The sequence below is a fragment of the Erigeron canadensis genome, chromosome 1 (genome assembly GCF_010389155.1).
Source record: "Erigeron canadensis isolate Cc75 chromosome 1, C_canadensis_v1, whole genome shotgun sequence".
NCBI lineage: Eukaryota > Viridiplantae > Streptophyta > Magnoliopsida > Asterales > Asteraceae > Erigeron > Erigeron canadensis.
Genome location: NC_057761.1, coordinates 29285992 through 29301721, shown reverse-complemented (window position 1 = coordinate 29301721; position 15730 = coordinate 29285992). Strand labels below are relative to the sequence as shown.

The following is a 15730-nucleotide window of genomic DNA, read 5'->3' as shown; positions in this document are numbered from 1 at the left end:
CATGATAAAAGTAATATTTTGTTAAATCAAACAAAATGATCTCATGTTCCAAAAGCACGTAAACAACCACTTTCCAACCAAGCAATGACACTACTCCCCAATATGTTCAGATTTCTTTTGTACTATTGACAAAATCCAACTTTATCACACCATAAATAAGTCACTCAATGTTGCATAACAACTTTTTGGGTATGACAACACATCCTGCTTTTTTATTTATCTACTAATTTATTACTGTATTATTCTTATAAGAAAATAATATATTTTGAATGGCTTTGTGGAAAAGCTGTTTACAGAAAATTTTATGTTAGAATCTACCATATGTGTTTTTCCTACATGAAAACATTTGCATTGAAGTAAAAAATAATGTCATTTTGAGAGTTGGGATTATTAAAAAAATCAGAAAAATATTTATTTTTAAAAAATATTTTAGCATAATAAATTTTTTATTATCATAAAATTTTTACATGTAGAATCCATTTAATTATTATCTTTCTCCAATTTATCTTTTGGGTTTTCCATGTGACTTAATCTTACGCTACAGAAGATTATTAGATTGACCAATTAAGATGATCAATCATTCCTCTAATATAATGAAAGTAAAAAAAAAAGAGCTGAAAACTAAGCGATGGATCTTAGACTTTGGATCAACCAAAATTAATGATGAAGATGACCATAACCACCACTACCATCGTTTTTCTGGCCGCCACCACTACCACCATATATTCTTCCCCGTCGTCGGATCTTTTTTTAATGGTGTTACGGTACGAGTTTCGTCCTTAAATGTATTCACAAAAGGTAGATAAAGAGAAATGACCGATAATAAGGTGGTAATCTATGGTATGGGCTTCACCATTGGAGATGGTGATTTGAGATTAGGTGGTATATGGTCGACTGGTTGTGGCAACGACGAATAGTGGTTGTGGAGATGGTGGTTATTACAATCGCCGGAAAGAAAAGAAAGAAAGAGAGTTCTGACAAAAGAGAGATAATCAAATCTTAACAGTTGATTGCAATGATCTAATGACTAAAATATGTTATTTGTTTTTTAACTTAAAAGTGGTTAATTTTCAAACAAACATTTCTCATCGAACATAATATAAACTAGATACATGCTTGCACTATTAAGCGGCAATGTCGGTAGCGGCGACAATGTGGTGGTAATGGTGGCGGCGACGAGATAATGGAGGCGATGGCAACGGTGATAGGGTGATTATTGATGTAAAAAGGGATAGTGTAGTTAATTTGTGAGTTGAGGGGATTTATGTTTTAATTTATTTCATTAAAAATATTATAAATATATTAGGTGAAAATGAAAAAATAAAATACTTGTCGAAGGACAAAATAATGAATACAACTATTTATCGATGAAGGTCAGCCCAGCTGGTCAGAGACACTTCCGGTTTTACTCAAAATCGAATGTTCGAAAAAAATAAATACAACTATTTTTTTTTAATTGAAAATGAGGCTTCCCTATCGAACATAATATAAATTAACGTAGAGTTTAAAATATTTTTAATATAAAGTACATTGATTTAAAGAGATATACTTGCATGAAGAATATTTACTTTAGAGAAGAAAAAAGATGTCACGTATAAATGACAGCAAATAGCTACTGGATTAAATGTGTGATGTTATTCTTTTTCTTTTTCTTTTTTGAGCATATAGCGGCTGGAGATAGTTGGTTTAACGCGATTACGCGATGAAGACACATCGATTCATTATCTTTACTTTAAGTTGTTTCAAAAAAGTACAAGATTTAGCATGTACTCGTATGTATTTAGCCAATTCGAATTAACAGACAAGTGACATGAGACGTATATTTTCCAATATTTTAAAAGGGATTTTATAATCGAATCAGTTGGGTCCTAAAAATGGTTCAACCGCAGGTTCAAGTGAGTTGACTAACCAACCTATTGTTACAATCTAATAAAAACATTAAAATCAACTCAAAAATAATTTTAATTATTTGAGTTTTTTTTTCAAACTAATATAGTGGAAAAACTTATTTATCAACCTAAACTTATTTACCAAACTAGTATAGTTTTAAAAATATTTACTATTTTAGTTAAACTTTAATTAAAATTAATTATATATTTAATAAAACTTAAACCCTTTAACTTTTCTAACCCCTCAATCGTATTTGATTCAAACTCTATCTTCCAGGTTAGTTTTAATATATATATATATATATATATATTATATATATGTTTTTTTTGCCTTTTGATTAACACAAAAACTAATGTCACATATCTATCTACCTAACAAAAGTTGATATTACGGCACAAAAAGATATTAATTTGAAGATATCAACTTTTGGTGTGATTGCCCTGTGATAACAAAAATTAATTACCAATCTATCTATCTTTGATTACGTACACACATATTTTTGTTTTTGCAATGTTATATCATATTATGCAAACTTATAGTGTTGTATCATCTTTGCAAGTTCATAGTAAGGCATTTGTAGTGTTGTACTTGTGCATGACTAATGACATAATCAGAGAATGGGTTTGTCTTGTGCTTTTGTTCTTTTTTCTTTTCTTTCTTTCTTTATTTTTTTGATTATTTCTATTGTAATTATACCCATCTTAGGTTAATGAAAAATTGGATGTGAGGGAACAAGTATTATTAAGTGTTAAGTTGTTTTTTTTTTAGTTTTATATTTAATGTTTAATTAAAGTTTAGAGTTAATTACAGAAATTATCTCTGTCGTGGACCTCTATTTGCAGCTTTCGTCCCTAAGTTTAATAAATTACAAGTTTTAGTCCAAAAAACTTTGTTTCGTCAACACTTTTGGTCCTGACCATAAACATCCGTTAAAAAGAGGTCACGTGCCTGGCACATGATGGGTACTCTCGTAATTTGGCTTTGAGTTATTTATAGAAATCGTCCCTGTCGTGAACCACCACTTTCAGCTTTGGTCCCTAGCTTTTAATAATTAACTTTAAACCAAATTAGTTAAACTAAATCTAAAAATCCAAAATCTTATCAACATATATTAAACTAAATCTTATATACAAACTTTTATAAATAATACATACAAACTTATAATAAATCACACAAACTGCTTGTGAGCCATGATAAATGAAAAGTGAATGAGATGTAACTATGTAAATGCTACTATAAATACATGTGTGCGTGACGAAATTAAGAAATCATGAAACAAATCGAAGTTCGTGTCTCCTAATAACTTCGAAATCGGATTCAAGTGAGTGATGGGGCTACTATGGAAGCTACGACAAATTCCGGTGACTCACAACTACCGTCATCTCCGGTGACTCTAAACCCGGTAACTCATCCTTTCCCTCCAAGCTTGGTAACTGTAATTTATTAAAAATTTGTGTGATTTATTAAAAGTTTGTATATATTATATCTAGGAATCTATAATATAACTAAAAGAGGAGGTTGGGGGTACACTTGGCACCCCCAATCCCCCTCCTTTAGCCTAATATTTCATCCTTATTAATCCTCAATTTTTTCAATATTTATTTCATAAAAAATAGCCGACCTTTAATAAAAAAAATCTTATAAAAAAATCTTTATTATTATTATCTATATATATACCACTTATAAAAAATCCTCACATATTCTCAACCCTAAGAAAAAACCTACGGCAAAAACAAAAACCCTATGATCGGCTACCAAAAAGGTTTTTTTATTTATTTATATAATTTGTTCATATTAATTATTATTATTATTATTATTATTATTATTATTATTATTATTATTATTATTATTATTTAACATTGAATTCTTATGTTGTTGTTATTATTACCTAAAGAAAATCAAAACGTTCGAGATGGTCTTTGTTGATGAATTGATATGTATTTTACAAATTATATACTCTACACTTTTTGTTTCTCTTTTTATTTAATTAAAGTTGGAAAAAAAAGATAAACTGGAATCAATATTTATATGGAGTTAATTTTCATATGTTTCTTATTTAGCTTTCGTATTGATTAAGTTTGTGACATTGGTCATACCTTTTTTGTTTCTCTTTTTATTTAATTAAAATTGAAAAAAAAGTAAACTGGAATTAATATTTATATGGAATAATTTTCATATGTTTCTTCTTTAGCTTTCGTATTCATTAAGTTGTGATATTGGTCATACACTTTTTGTTTCACAATTATTATAAGATTTATATATCTTGAGATTACCCGTTCAATGGACGGGCCTGAGCACTAGTTTGTATATAAAATTTAGTTTAATATATGTTAATAAGATTTTGGATTTTTAGATTTAGATTAACTAATTTGGTTTAAAATTAATTATTAAAAGTTAGGGACCAAACCTGAAAGTGGTGGTTCACGATAAGGACGATTTTTTGTAAATAACTCGAAGCCAAATTATGAGATTACCCATCACGTGCCACACACATGACCGTCTTTTAACGGACGTTTATGGACAGAACCAAAATTGTTGACGGAGCAAAGTTTTTTGGACTAAAACTGTAATTTATTAAACTTAGGGATGAAAATTACAAATAGAGGTCTATAATAGGAACGATTTCTGTAATTAACTATAAAGTTGAACTAAAATGGTAAATATTTTAAAAATTATACTAGTTTGTATAATTTTCAAAATAAAACAATTAATGCAAAAACACGTTTAACCGAAAACCCCCGACTTTCATGCGGTTTAACTATAAAACCACACGTTTAACCGAAAAACCCCGAATTTCATGCGGTTTAACTATAAAACTGGTTATTATTAAAGCATTGCATATCTCAATTTTAGATTCAAACTTAGTGATGCTACCAGGCGGTCTCGAGAATTTAAATATCCCGATTGGGCCAAGAAAAAAAATGCTCTTAACTTCCACCAAATTCAAATATATTGGTAACTTTTTTTATTTATTTATAAATGATAACTAACATTATAACAAGAAATTATATATGCATAATAAGATCATAATTTTATATTATAACATATTTTTTTAATCATATAATACATTATAGAGTATTTACACGGATGGTACCTAAGATACACCCCAAATTATTCTTTTGATACAAACTTTTGAACTTCCACTTTGACCATACTCAAACTTGTACTTTTACACGTGGATCATACACAAACTTTCACTTTTCAACTCGGAACAAACATATCACTGACGACCGTCTATTTGGCCGTTAAGTCAGGCTACATGTCGTGCACGTGAGGTATCAAATGCGTCATTTTATGTATATTTTAGGTATCATTTATGTAATTTATTTTAAACTAACTATTAAGAATTTTAAAGTTTTATTTATATTCATTTATTAAGTTAGGTAGATATTATATTTCATATGGGAAAATTATATTTATTTTATATATTTTTGTATTATTTTTTGAATAAATTTTCATTAAAAAGATACAAATAAGTTGTAAATGAAAACTGTAGGGGTTTTTTCGAGAGTACTAATTTTCATCCCAAACATACGTGTAATTTAGGAGTACAAGTTTGATCAGAATGTCGTTCTAAAAAAGATAAAAAAAAAAACTTCCATTAAAAAACAAAAAAAACTATTTCTTCATAATAAATATATCTACCCAACTTAATAAATTAAAATAAAAAAAATTTAATATAAAAAAAACTCTAAATTTTTTAATAATTATTTTTACGATAAATTACATGGATAATACCTGAAGTATGTATGAAATTACATGTTTAATACCTCATGTGGACGACACGTGGCTTGACTTAACGGCCAAATAGACGACCATTAGCGATAGGTATGGTCCGAGTGGAAAAGTGGAACTTTGGGTATGATCAATGTGGAAAAGTGCAAGTTTAGGTATGTTCCGAGTGAAAATTCAAAAGTTTAAATTAAAAGAGTAATTTGAGGTATACTTTAGATATTATCTGTGTAATTTATTCTATATTATATGTATAATATATTATATGTATAATATATAAATATATAAAAATTTTCAAAATTTATGTCCCCTTTTCAAAATAATGTCCCTGTCGGGAATCGTGTTTGCCCCCCTTAGGCCCTCTAGATGCTACATTGAGAAATTTGTGTGTTTCATGAATTGATTTCAGTCATCGGATATGAATACAAATTACCATTAGTTATTGTTTTTTCATTATAATTTGTTTGAAAACAAGTAATTAATTTTGAGCATCGGCTAACAATTTTCGGGTCTAAAGATTAGTGGCTATAACTAATGTTTGTAGTTAAAGATTATAAAAACCAAAAGCTTATATATACTGTTATATAAAACTTGCCAGTAGAGTCCTCTCATATATACTCTCAAATATACAGATGCAGATCCATACACCGTCGAGATATTAGGACCTAAAACTCGTTAAAGAGGGTCTAAGGTGTTACATTTATATAGATGCAGATTTTCTTTATTACCACAGGATACAGATTTAGAGATGGCCGTTGTGATTTTAAATATATACCATTCCTTTTTGCCGGCAAAAAATCTAGTTTAAAAGTTAGTTATATCTCATCAACTTGTATTCTTCAAGATATATGCTAACTGATCTTCAAGCCTACCTATTTAGCTTCCTCTTTTCTTTCACACACACACACACCCAATTAGATAGTTTGAATTGTTGAGTTTGTTTTATGAGCCATTAATTCACAAAACCATTTTCTTTCTTTCTTTTTTTTTTTTACTTTCCCATCTACATCAAGATTCCCTGCTTATCTTTCTATTCTTTGCTTTTCACAAGCCAAGAATATATCTATCTATATATTTATCTCTATTTCATTGTCTCAAAACTCTACCTTTCCTTTCCCCATCAGAGATTCCCTCCTTTTTTTCTTTCTTTTGAATTTTTTTCTTCAAAACTGTTACCTTTCTTATCATATTTTGATGCCATTCTCAATTTTTCTTCTCATTTCTCTTTCTCATTTCCTTCTTTATAAATTACCTTTCTTTTTTTCCCTTTTTGAGACACCCTTTGAGTTGCTATCGCCATATTAGTCCTTTTTCGTTTTCAGCATTTGTCTTTTCGTTTTCTTGAAATCCTCGTGGCGAATCTATTCATTCGATTATATGGCTTCTTCTGGGAATGTTAGCCACCTCTCCCAGCCTTGTATGTATGGTATGTTAAAAATTGAACATTACTTTTAGATTAAAATGTATTTTGATTTCGTCGTTTTGTGATTTTACTTCAATGCAATGCTCGAGTTAATTAAAATCTAGAATTTTCTTAATAAATACAAATGGTTTCTTATCCTACATGTAAAGAGTAATTTACCATTCTGTTTATATATATAGATAATGTAGACTGCAGAGTTGATATATAATAATGTAACCTGAGTTTTCAAATCAGGAGGATCCGTGACTTCAAACGCAGAAAGGAAGACTCGATTTATGAAATGGCTGAGTAAGCTTTTGAAAGGCGGGTCTACTCGTGGTGGAAATCCTCCTCCCCAGTTTATAGGAGACGAGAGTATGGTATTGCGTGCCCCAGTTAGATCCTTGGTAATCCCATCTTCATTTCCCTTGTTAGTATTCATGGGAATGTATACAAAAAATGTGAACTTTGTTTTGGTTTTTATATATTATCGTCTCCATTAATGTTAAAAGTCCATTTAGGATAATCGCTCAAGGAGTGACAAAGAGAAGGAAGAATTAGATCGAGCCATTGCCCTTTCTATGGCCGAAGGCTTGAAGAAACCAAATGGTAAGATATTATCATTTTGGACATCCTAACTCCAATTTTTAAATTTGGTCCGAATTCTATGAACATTTTTGGTTTGGATATTTCTCAGGGTATGACTGGCCAGCAAGCAATGATGAAGATCTTGCAAAATCACTTCAGGATGACTATGATTCATCATATCCTCGATATGTACCTGATGAATATAATCCAATCGTATATAGGTACTTCCCGTTTTCCTAATTGTGTATGTAACAGAATGAGTGGACAACTTATAATGTAACTTTTGTAAGCTTACCTATGATTACAGAGTGTGTGGTGGCTGCAACCGAGACATCGGTTACAGCAATTACTTGAGATCTATGGAGACTTTTTTTCATCCAGAGTGCTTCCGATGTCATGCTTGTGATTACCCAATCACGGAACTTGAGGTAAGTCTTTGGTTCAAACTTATTTTTGGATGTTTATAAGGTCAAATGAAGGTGTCAAAATGTCTTATTATTGCCAGCTATCTTATTAGTTTTTTTTCTGTTGATTCAAGTTCTCTTTATCAGAGAAAAAGGCATACCATAAGTCCTGCTTTAAAGACTTGACTCATCCTAAATGTGAAGTCTGCTTTCAATATGTAAGAACTAACTTTTACTTGTCTTCATTTTTACAAAGGATTATGAATACTATAGTTTTTCTATATATATTATCTTTGATACAAAGACTATCATATCAAATTATAATATCAACATTTGTTTTTTTGTAGATTCCTGCAAATAGAGCTGGGTTGATTGAGTATCGATGTCATCCATTTTGGTCCCAAAAGTATTGTCCTGAACATGAGCATGATAATACAGCTCGCTGTTGTAGTTGTGAACGATTAGAGGTATGGATTCTGGTGATATTGCAAACATTTATTTATATAATTTACCCATTTCGACATTTGCTCTCAGATCAACTCATTTGTGCTAAAAATCATCTTCTTTCATCTGAAACCATATAAGCATGACCCATTATATGAATATCTGATTTTTGTACTTGACTTTCAAGTTAAACCATATTCACATTTTATATACTTATTGATATTTCGATATCTTGCAGTCTGTGAATGCACGATACATCTCTTTGGGAGATGGACGCAGTTTATGCCTGGAATGCATGGAATCTGCAATAATGGATACAGGTGACTGCCAACCGCTTTACCATTCCATTAGAGACTACTACGAGGGAATGAACATGAGACTTGATCAACAAATTCCAATGCTTCTCGTTGAAAGACATGCCCTTAATGATGCTATCGTCGGGGAGAAAATTGTAACTAACCGATTCTTTATCTTCATATATATTTGCCACTAGAATTATTTTGACTTACAGTCTTATACTTGCAGGGCTTCCATCATTTGCCCGAGACAAGGGGTTTATGCCTTTCTGAGGAACAGACTGTTACAAGCGTACGCCTTTGGAATAACTTTATAGTTTTGATTGATGTATCGCATATTCCACAGTAACACAATGTCGTTATGTCATTGTTACAGATACAAAAAAGGCCGAAAATTGGTGGCCGTCGATTGGTAGGAATGAGAACTCAGCATCAGAAGCTAATTCGCAGATGTGAAGTTACTGCCATACTTGTTTTGTATGGTCTTCCAAGGTGATGAGATTATTACTTTATCTTTAGTCACCTAAAAATGTAAATTATAATGTATATTTATTAAGACGGGTCGATTCTGGATCCCAGGTTGTGTTTATTTTTAATGGGTCAGTTGAAAAAGTTTAGTTATAAGGGGAACGGGTCGGATGGGTCAATGGAGTCAAATGAATTAAAAGTCAAAAATTCTGTTTTCCTCTGGGAAAGTCACAGATCTATTGTTAAGGCATATCTAATTGTTTTATGCAAAAACTTTGATATATATTTTTTTAATTATAAGGTTTATATAATCATGACGACGTGCTGATACCAAAATTTGAAAAATATTTATAAGATGAACAAGAAAATGTTTGAGGGTCAAGCTAACCAGACTCAATTGGTACTATAAATATTTAAATATATATCTAAGGTGAACCTGCCCGTCTTGCCACATCTACGCTTCTCATTCGAGAGTTCAAGTCTTTCATTTGCATTATGCACACTTGGGCAGAAAGTTTACAGTCTTTTTGGCAACTCAACTTTGCAGGTTACTCACTGGGGCTATTCTTGCTCACGAGTTGATGCATGGCTGGTTACGTCTTCATGGTAACTAAACGCCTCTACTTTTTCCTTTTAAAATACTGAAAAACAGATTGAATCTGGAAACCATAGTTGAATATATATTATTTTCCTGCTCAAATTTATGGTAACAAATAAATTTTTGTGTTTTGTTCTTTTAAGAATCGAAAAAGAAGAGCCAAATATGAAACATATTGGTACTTTTCCCGATTGACCAGCAAAATTCTGTTTTTTGTTATGTTTGTCGATAGGTTTCAGGAATTTGAACCCTGAGGTAGAAGAAGGTATTTGTCAAGTTCTTGCAAATATGTGGCTCGAAGCAGAAATCATGCCCGGATTAAAAAACATGCCATCAACATCTTCATCAATGACATCCTCATCAAAGAAAGGTGGAAAATCAAGAGTTGAAAACAGACTAGGTGAATTTTTCATACACCAGATAGACAATGATGCATCAGCAGCATATGGAGGAGGGTTTCGTGCTGCTAATAAAGCTGTCATTACATATGGTCTACGTAGAACACTAGAGCACATTCGCCTCACGGGAAGCATCCCTTTGTGAGTTTTCGTGTTTTTTTTTTTTTTTTTCAATTTTACTTTCTATACATAATTATCCATCTTTATTTTTGCACAAATTGCTCTTGAGGATCAAAATGATCAAATGGCTTTAAGTTTTTTTCTGGGTCATTTGGAGTTAAATGTGCAAGAAAATGGCAGAGTTGTTCTTGATTGAATTTTCATAAACCTTAAAGCTGAACCGTTTCTGTAATTTGTATGGTGTTTTTGATGTATAATTATTTATGAACTTCTGGGATTGTAACCTCAAACTATTTAGCTATGGTGTAACAAAAAGAGATTTCCGATAAATTTATGTATTTTTTATGTACTTGACAATTTCTCCAATTTTATGTTACATGTTCTTAAAACAATCTGCTTCAATTTCTTCCGTTTATATTAACGTAGACACATAGATGTGTATGTAGAGATTATCAAACTAAACACCAATTTGGTCACTAAAGGTTGTTATATAAGAACAGTACATATACAGAATCAAATCTTCACTCACAATCTGATTTTAAATAAGATAAAGATCAAACACTACGAATAACTTTTCAACAAATGACTGGCACGAAGATATGTCAAAAAAAATAAAAAAATAAAGATTCAGACATGTGAGAAAAATCAAAGGTGAAGATAAAAAGTGAAGTCATCCATCAAGAACTGAACGAATTATTCGTGTTTTAGACATGGCTATCATTTCTCCAACTCTTTTACTATACGGGCAAAGAGTAATTGAACTGTTCAACCACTACCAAGCTGAACAATTCTACCATGAGTCAGTTTGAAATTAAGTTTTTCAAGTTAAACCCGAAGAGCCAGATATCGATAGAAAAACATTTCTTTTGAACAAATATAATGACCCATGATTCAGATAGTCATTTACGGACGCTTTTACAACCTTAGACACAACTTCAAGAAACAAAACAACAATTAGAATGTAATTTCATGCTGATATAACTTTGAAATGATCACTTACATGGATTAAGTAGAAACAACAAAAAAATACATTCAAATATCTTTACCTACCAAAACAAAACAAAACAAAGCCCAATCCTCTAGCATTTCTCTCTTCTTTCTTTCCCCTTTCAGTTTTACACATTTAATAAAAACATGCCTTTGTATTTCTTTCGGTTTTCTTGTAAATATAGAACAAACATATACATAATACATGCTTTTCCATCTTCACTTGAATCTAATTAGAACAGCATTTCCTTGAAGACTTATTGTCATAATCACCAACTTTAATGGTGGTAGTATGACTAGGAACAGAAGTAGTGGAAGATGCGGCTTCTTGAGCAGCCAATGCTTTTTTGCTAACAATCTTATATATGTCCAACAAAATCATCTGAAAGGCCTTTTCAACATTGTATGCTTCGAGCGCAGAAGTTTCTAGAAACACGAGCCCTTCATGTTCTGCTAACTTTTGACCTTCAGCCTCTTGAACAGCTCTATGATGATTCAAATCAGCCTTATTTCCAGCCAACATGATGACAATGTTAGAGTCTGCATGCTCCCTCAGCTCCCTTAGCCAGCGTTGCACATTTTCAAATGATTGGGCCTTAGTTATGTCATAGATCAATAGGGCACCCACGGCTCCTCTGTAATAAGCACTTGTGATGGCTCGGTACCTCTCTTGACCGGCTGTGTCCCATATTTGTGCTTTCACTATCTTACCCTCAACCTGCATTGTATTTATCATGAAGTTAATTTGCCTTTTCCAATATATATATATATATATATATGCACTTTATAAATTACAATTAATGGCCTTATAACACGCCTCTCTTGTTTGAAGGTATATGCTAATCATATATCACAATTAGTCAATTAGACAATCTATTATCACACAGGCTGGTTTGTGGAAGCTAGATTGTGTTTATATGTCCTGGTTTTGTTATTTCAGATATCTAAATGTAGATATATGGAACAAATTTTTTAGTAAAAAATATGGTAGATTGATGAGAACCCTTGATCCCATGTACCACATTGGTACCTGCAAAACCACCATGCTGAGTTTTCTGCATCGACGATTAGCTTTCATTCTCATACTTGCCTTTGGCAAGAATTGAACCTAGGTCCCTCAAGACACAGGCTCCCAATGGTGTCATGGTAAGTGAGTTGGTTCAAATTTTTTATTTATGAATATGATATATTCACATTAAAACCAAAGTCTATTAAAATAGATTCGACAAAAGGCACAAACAGAACGACGAAAGTTCAACGAACCTGAAGAGTTCTTGTAGCAAATTCGACTCCAATGGTGGATTTAGACTCCAAACAGAATTCATTCCGGGTAAATCGTGAAAGAATGTTGGATTTCCCAACTCCGGAATCCCCAATTAACACTATCTTAAATAGATAATCATATCCATGATCCACCTTATATGCCATTAATCCTTTTTCTCTCTACACTTTCCACAAACCTATAAAACAAAGATGATATGTTATATCATAGCAAAACTCCATAAAATGTATACATTTTTATTTTTCTTTCAGATTAAAATCAAGATATAAACTAACCATGCAAAAAAGGGCTCAAGATATAATTATGAGATTAGAGGGTAAAGGATTGCAGAGAATGTAGAGAGAAAGAAAAGGTGATGAGACAGAGAAGACCGATAATAAGAAACAGAAATACCGAACATATGGGAAATTTAACGGGTAATTTACAAGGAAACAATCAGAAAAACATGGAAATGTTTCATGATGGTAATTAATTGTTTCATTGGCACACCTTAATATATGTTCTATAAATAAACACTCACCCCTAAAGGGATTGAGTTAATGATCAGGTACCGAATTGTAATTAGGATTTCGGATTTATAGTTCTTGTTATACGAATCAGATTACGGATCATTTTTAGTATAAATTAGTTATCGTAAAACAAGTATTAAATTAAATAAGATCTTGACTATTGACTCATATATGATCGAGATAAATTAAACTGATACACAAAGATTCACATAGCACAGGTATATAAAGCTGACTCTTGATCAAGATTCACAAAATTGATGCATCAAAGATAAAAACCAAATTCATCACGATGGCTTCCATGCTTTCTCAATACTGAACATGTCATGATTTTCGGTTAATAGAAAATAATTGTTATATTTAATTATTTTAACAGTAAAAGTTGCTATATTTGTTTTATTTTGATAGTTATTTTATTTAAACTGGACCTAATTATGCATAATATGAGTAGTATTTTGCCTTTTGTCTGATAGAAGCAAAAACAAATAAATAAGAAATAGCATTCGATGGGACAAGGGGATCAAAAATCATACAATCTAGCTCTTTTGGGTACGTCGCTCGCGATTCCTTGGGGATTTTAAATGTTTTTCTATTTGTTTGATGTGAGTGTTGGCATAATCGATCTGTTGGGAACTATTAGGCCGGTCCTTATAGGACGTACTCCCCGCATCCGCCGAACGTTACGGTGCCGCCGCTATAAGCACGGCCGCGTCTTGGCCCGCGTCTTGTGTGTTTCTTCTAGATCTAGATGTGCGGCATTGGTGGGTGTGGGTCCCGATTGTGGCTATCCGTTGCATAAATAAATAAAAAGACATTTTTTGTTTAAAAATTTGAATCCAACGGCTAGTTGGTTCAAATTTGTTTTTTTTTTAATTTTTTTATTTTCTTACTCCTATTTAAACCCCATTTACATTACCATTTCAAAACACAACAATCTAAACATATCAATTCTTATAACTTTTAAAGCATTTCCATCACACTCTACTACCAAAAATGTCTAGTTCATCATCATCAGCCTCTAGTGACGATTACGAATCAAACGATTACGAAGTACTCAATAATGCTGTTACGCAAATGAATGTTGTTTTCAATCCCCAAGCCATAGGTGCGTGTCTTAACGTTATCTTTGAAGAAGAAGAAAACCAACACCAAGAAGCGTCAAATTCTTCAACACCCAAGTTTACTAGAAGGGTGATCTTGCAAGATCACGTGGGTGCCGCAAAGCTTTTATACGATCATTACTTTGCGCCTAACTGCACTTACCCTCCTGATATGTTTTGTAGAAGGTTCCGAATGCGAAAGAAAATGTTTCTGCGCATAGTGCGAGACATAAACTCCTTTGAAAGCAGCGAACCACTACCGAAACACTTTCAGTTCTTCCACAAAGGCGCGACAGATGCTAGTGGTCGTCCCGGTTTCAACATTTTCCAAAAATGTACTTCTGCTATACACCAGTTAGCGTATAGCTATAAGGCTGATGCTTTAGATGAGTACTTGCAGATGGCTCAAGATACGGGCTACCAGTGTTTAGACGCTTTCTGCAAATGTGTGATACACCTGTATCAACAAGAGTACTTGAGAAGGCCAACAGAAGCAGATATCGAGCGGTTAACTGCCAAACATGAGCAGGTTCATGGTTTTCCGGGAATGCTTGGTAGCATAGATTGCATGCATTGGGGTTGGAGGAACTGTCCGGTGGCATGGCAAGGGAAGTACACCCGAGGCGACAAGGGACATCCAAAAATCATGCTTGAAGCGGTTGCTTCATATGATTTGTGGTTTTGACATGCCTACTTTGGTCCTGCTGGTTCGAACAACGACATCAACGTCCTCAACGAGTCAGATTTGTTCGACGATTTGCTACAAGACAGGGCTCCTAAAGTAGAGTTTTCGGTTAATGGGGAGCAATTTACAAAGGGATATTACCTAGCAGATGGTATTTATCCAGAATGGGCTACTCTTGTTAAGTCATTCAAGTGCCCGATGGAGCCGAAAACCACCAAGTTCAAAAGATACCAAGAAGCTGCAAGAAAGGATGTTAGGCGTGTATTTGGGGTTCTTCAAGGTTGTTAGGAGATTATTGCACGTCCTGCGCGGCCATACAGTACCAACAAAATTAAACGGATCATGTTATGTTATGTGATTCTGCATAATATGATCGTTGAAGATAACGGGCGTGCAATTACAGAGTTTGAAGAAGAGTTGATAGCTAATACTATACTCCTAACCCGTACGTGGACTGAAAGGTGTTCAACGCAACTTCGTATGTACGGGGAGCTGCGCGATAGAATGGCTCACCATCAACTCCGCAATGCTCTAATCGAACATGTTTGGAACCTCCCGGAACACGGCCGTCAACGTTGATGTCTACTTTATAATTTCCTAATAATGTCGTTCTTCAAAATTTATTTTACTTTATGTTTTTTAGTGTAATATTTAATTTTATAATAAATGTAATGTGTTTGTTTTAATAATAAAATGTGTTTTTATTTATTTTTTGTAAAAGAAAATGAAATAATAAAATAATAAAATGAATAGTGAAAGAAGTGGGGAAGAATTGAGTATTATAAGGAGGGGAGTGTTCTGATGTGTTCTTGGAGAGAGAAAGCTGATTA

The 15730-nt window shown here is 32.4% G+C and overlaps 3 protein-coding genes across 3 annotated transcripts; 2 read left to right on the top strand and 1 right to left on the bottom strand.

The window, feature by feature from the left end:
- The first annotated feature begins 6951 nt into the window (after positions 1-6951).
- LOC122585192 (protein DA1-related 2-like) lies at positions 6952-10659 on the top strand. The gene is made up of 12 exons (XM_043757304.1): positions 6952-7048; positions 7280-7431; positions 7546-7633; positions 7722-7833; positions 7920-8040; positions 8151-8234; positions 8364-8483; positions 8699-8911; positions 8986-9048; positions 9133-9248; positions 9772-9830; positions 10055-10659. Exons 1-12 carry the CDS (start codon positions 7000-7002, stop codon positions 10363-10365), a joined length of 1488 nt encoding a protein of 495 aa, XP_043613239.1. The 5' UTR covers positions 6952-6999; the 3' UTR covers positions 10366-10659.
- A 646-nt stretch (positions 10660-11305) lies between these two features.
- Positions 11306-12980, bottom strand: LOC122580643 (ras-related protein Rab2BV-like). Its single transcript, XM_043752914.1, has 3 exons — positions 12885-12980; positions 12591-12787; positions 11306-12045 (listed from the first exon to the last, which is right to left on the bottom strand). Exons 2-3 carry the CDS (start codon positions 12753-12755, stop codon positions 11557-11559), a joined length of 654 nt encoding a protein of 217 aa, XP_043608849.1. The 5' UTR covers positions 12756-12787; positions 12885-12980; the 3' UTR covers positions 11306-11556.
- Positions 12981-14108: 1128 nt separating this feature from the next.
- On the top strand, positions 14109-15479 carry LOC122589215. Its single transcript, XM_043761470.1, has 3 exons — positions 14109-14893; positions 14987-15180; positions 15283-15479. The coding sequence occupies exons 1-3, from the start codon at positions 14109-14111 to the stop codon at positions 15477-15479; spliced, it is 1176 nt and encodes a 391-aa protein (XP_043617405.1).
- The last annotated feature ends 251 nt before the right edge of the window (positions 15480-15730 follow it).

What these genes read in the sequence shown, in the direction of transcription:
- LOC122585192 (XM_043757304.1), top strand. Translation starts at nt 7,000, where the DNA reads ATGGCTTCTTCTGGGAATGTTAGCCACCTCTCCCAGCCTTGTATGTAT. An exon ending in CTCCCAGCCTTGTATGTATG is followed by an intron (nt 7,049 to 7,279) that starts GTATGTTAAAAA and finishes TTTTCAAATCAG; the next exon opens with GAGGATCCGTGACTTCAAAC. An exon ending in TATAATCCAATCGTATATAG is followed by an intron (nt 7,834 to 7,919) that starts GTACTTCCCGTT and finishes CTATGATTACAG; the next exon opens with AGTGTGTGGTGGCTGCAACC.
- LOC122589215 (XM_043761470.1), top strand. Translation starts at nt 14,109, where the DNA reads ATGTCTAGTTCATCATCATCAGCCTCTAGTGACGATTACGAATCAAAC. An exon ending in GTTGCTTCATATGATTTGTG is followed by an intron (nt 14,894 to 14,986) that starts GTTTTGACATGC and finishes GCTACAAGACAG; the next exon opens with GGCTCCTAAAGTAGAGTTTT. An exon ending in TGTATTTGGGGTTCTTCAAG is followed by an intron (nt 15,181 to 15,282) that starts GTTGTTAGGAGA and finishes TGATCGTTGAAG; the next exon opens with ATAACGGGCGTGCAATTACA.
- LOC122580643 (XM_043752914.1), bottom strand. Translation starts at nt 12,755, where the DNA reads ATGGCATATAAGGTGGATCATGGATATGATTATCTATTTAAGATAGTG. An exon ending in TTGCTACAAGAACTCTTCAG is followed by an intron (nt 12,046 to 12,590) that starts GTTCGTTGAACT and finishes AATACAATGCAG; the next exon opens with GTTGAGGGTAAGATAGTGAA.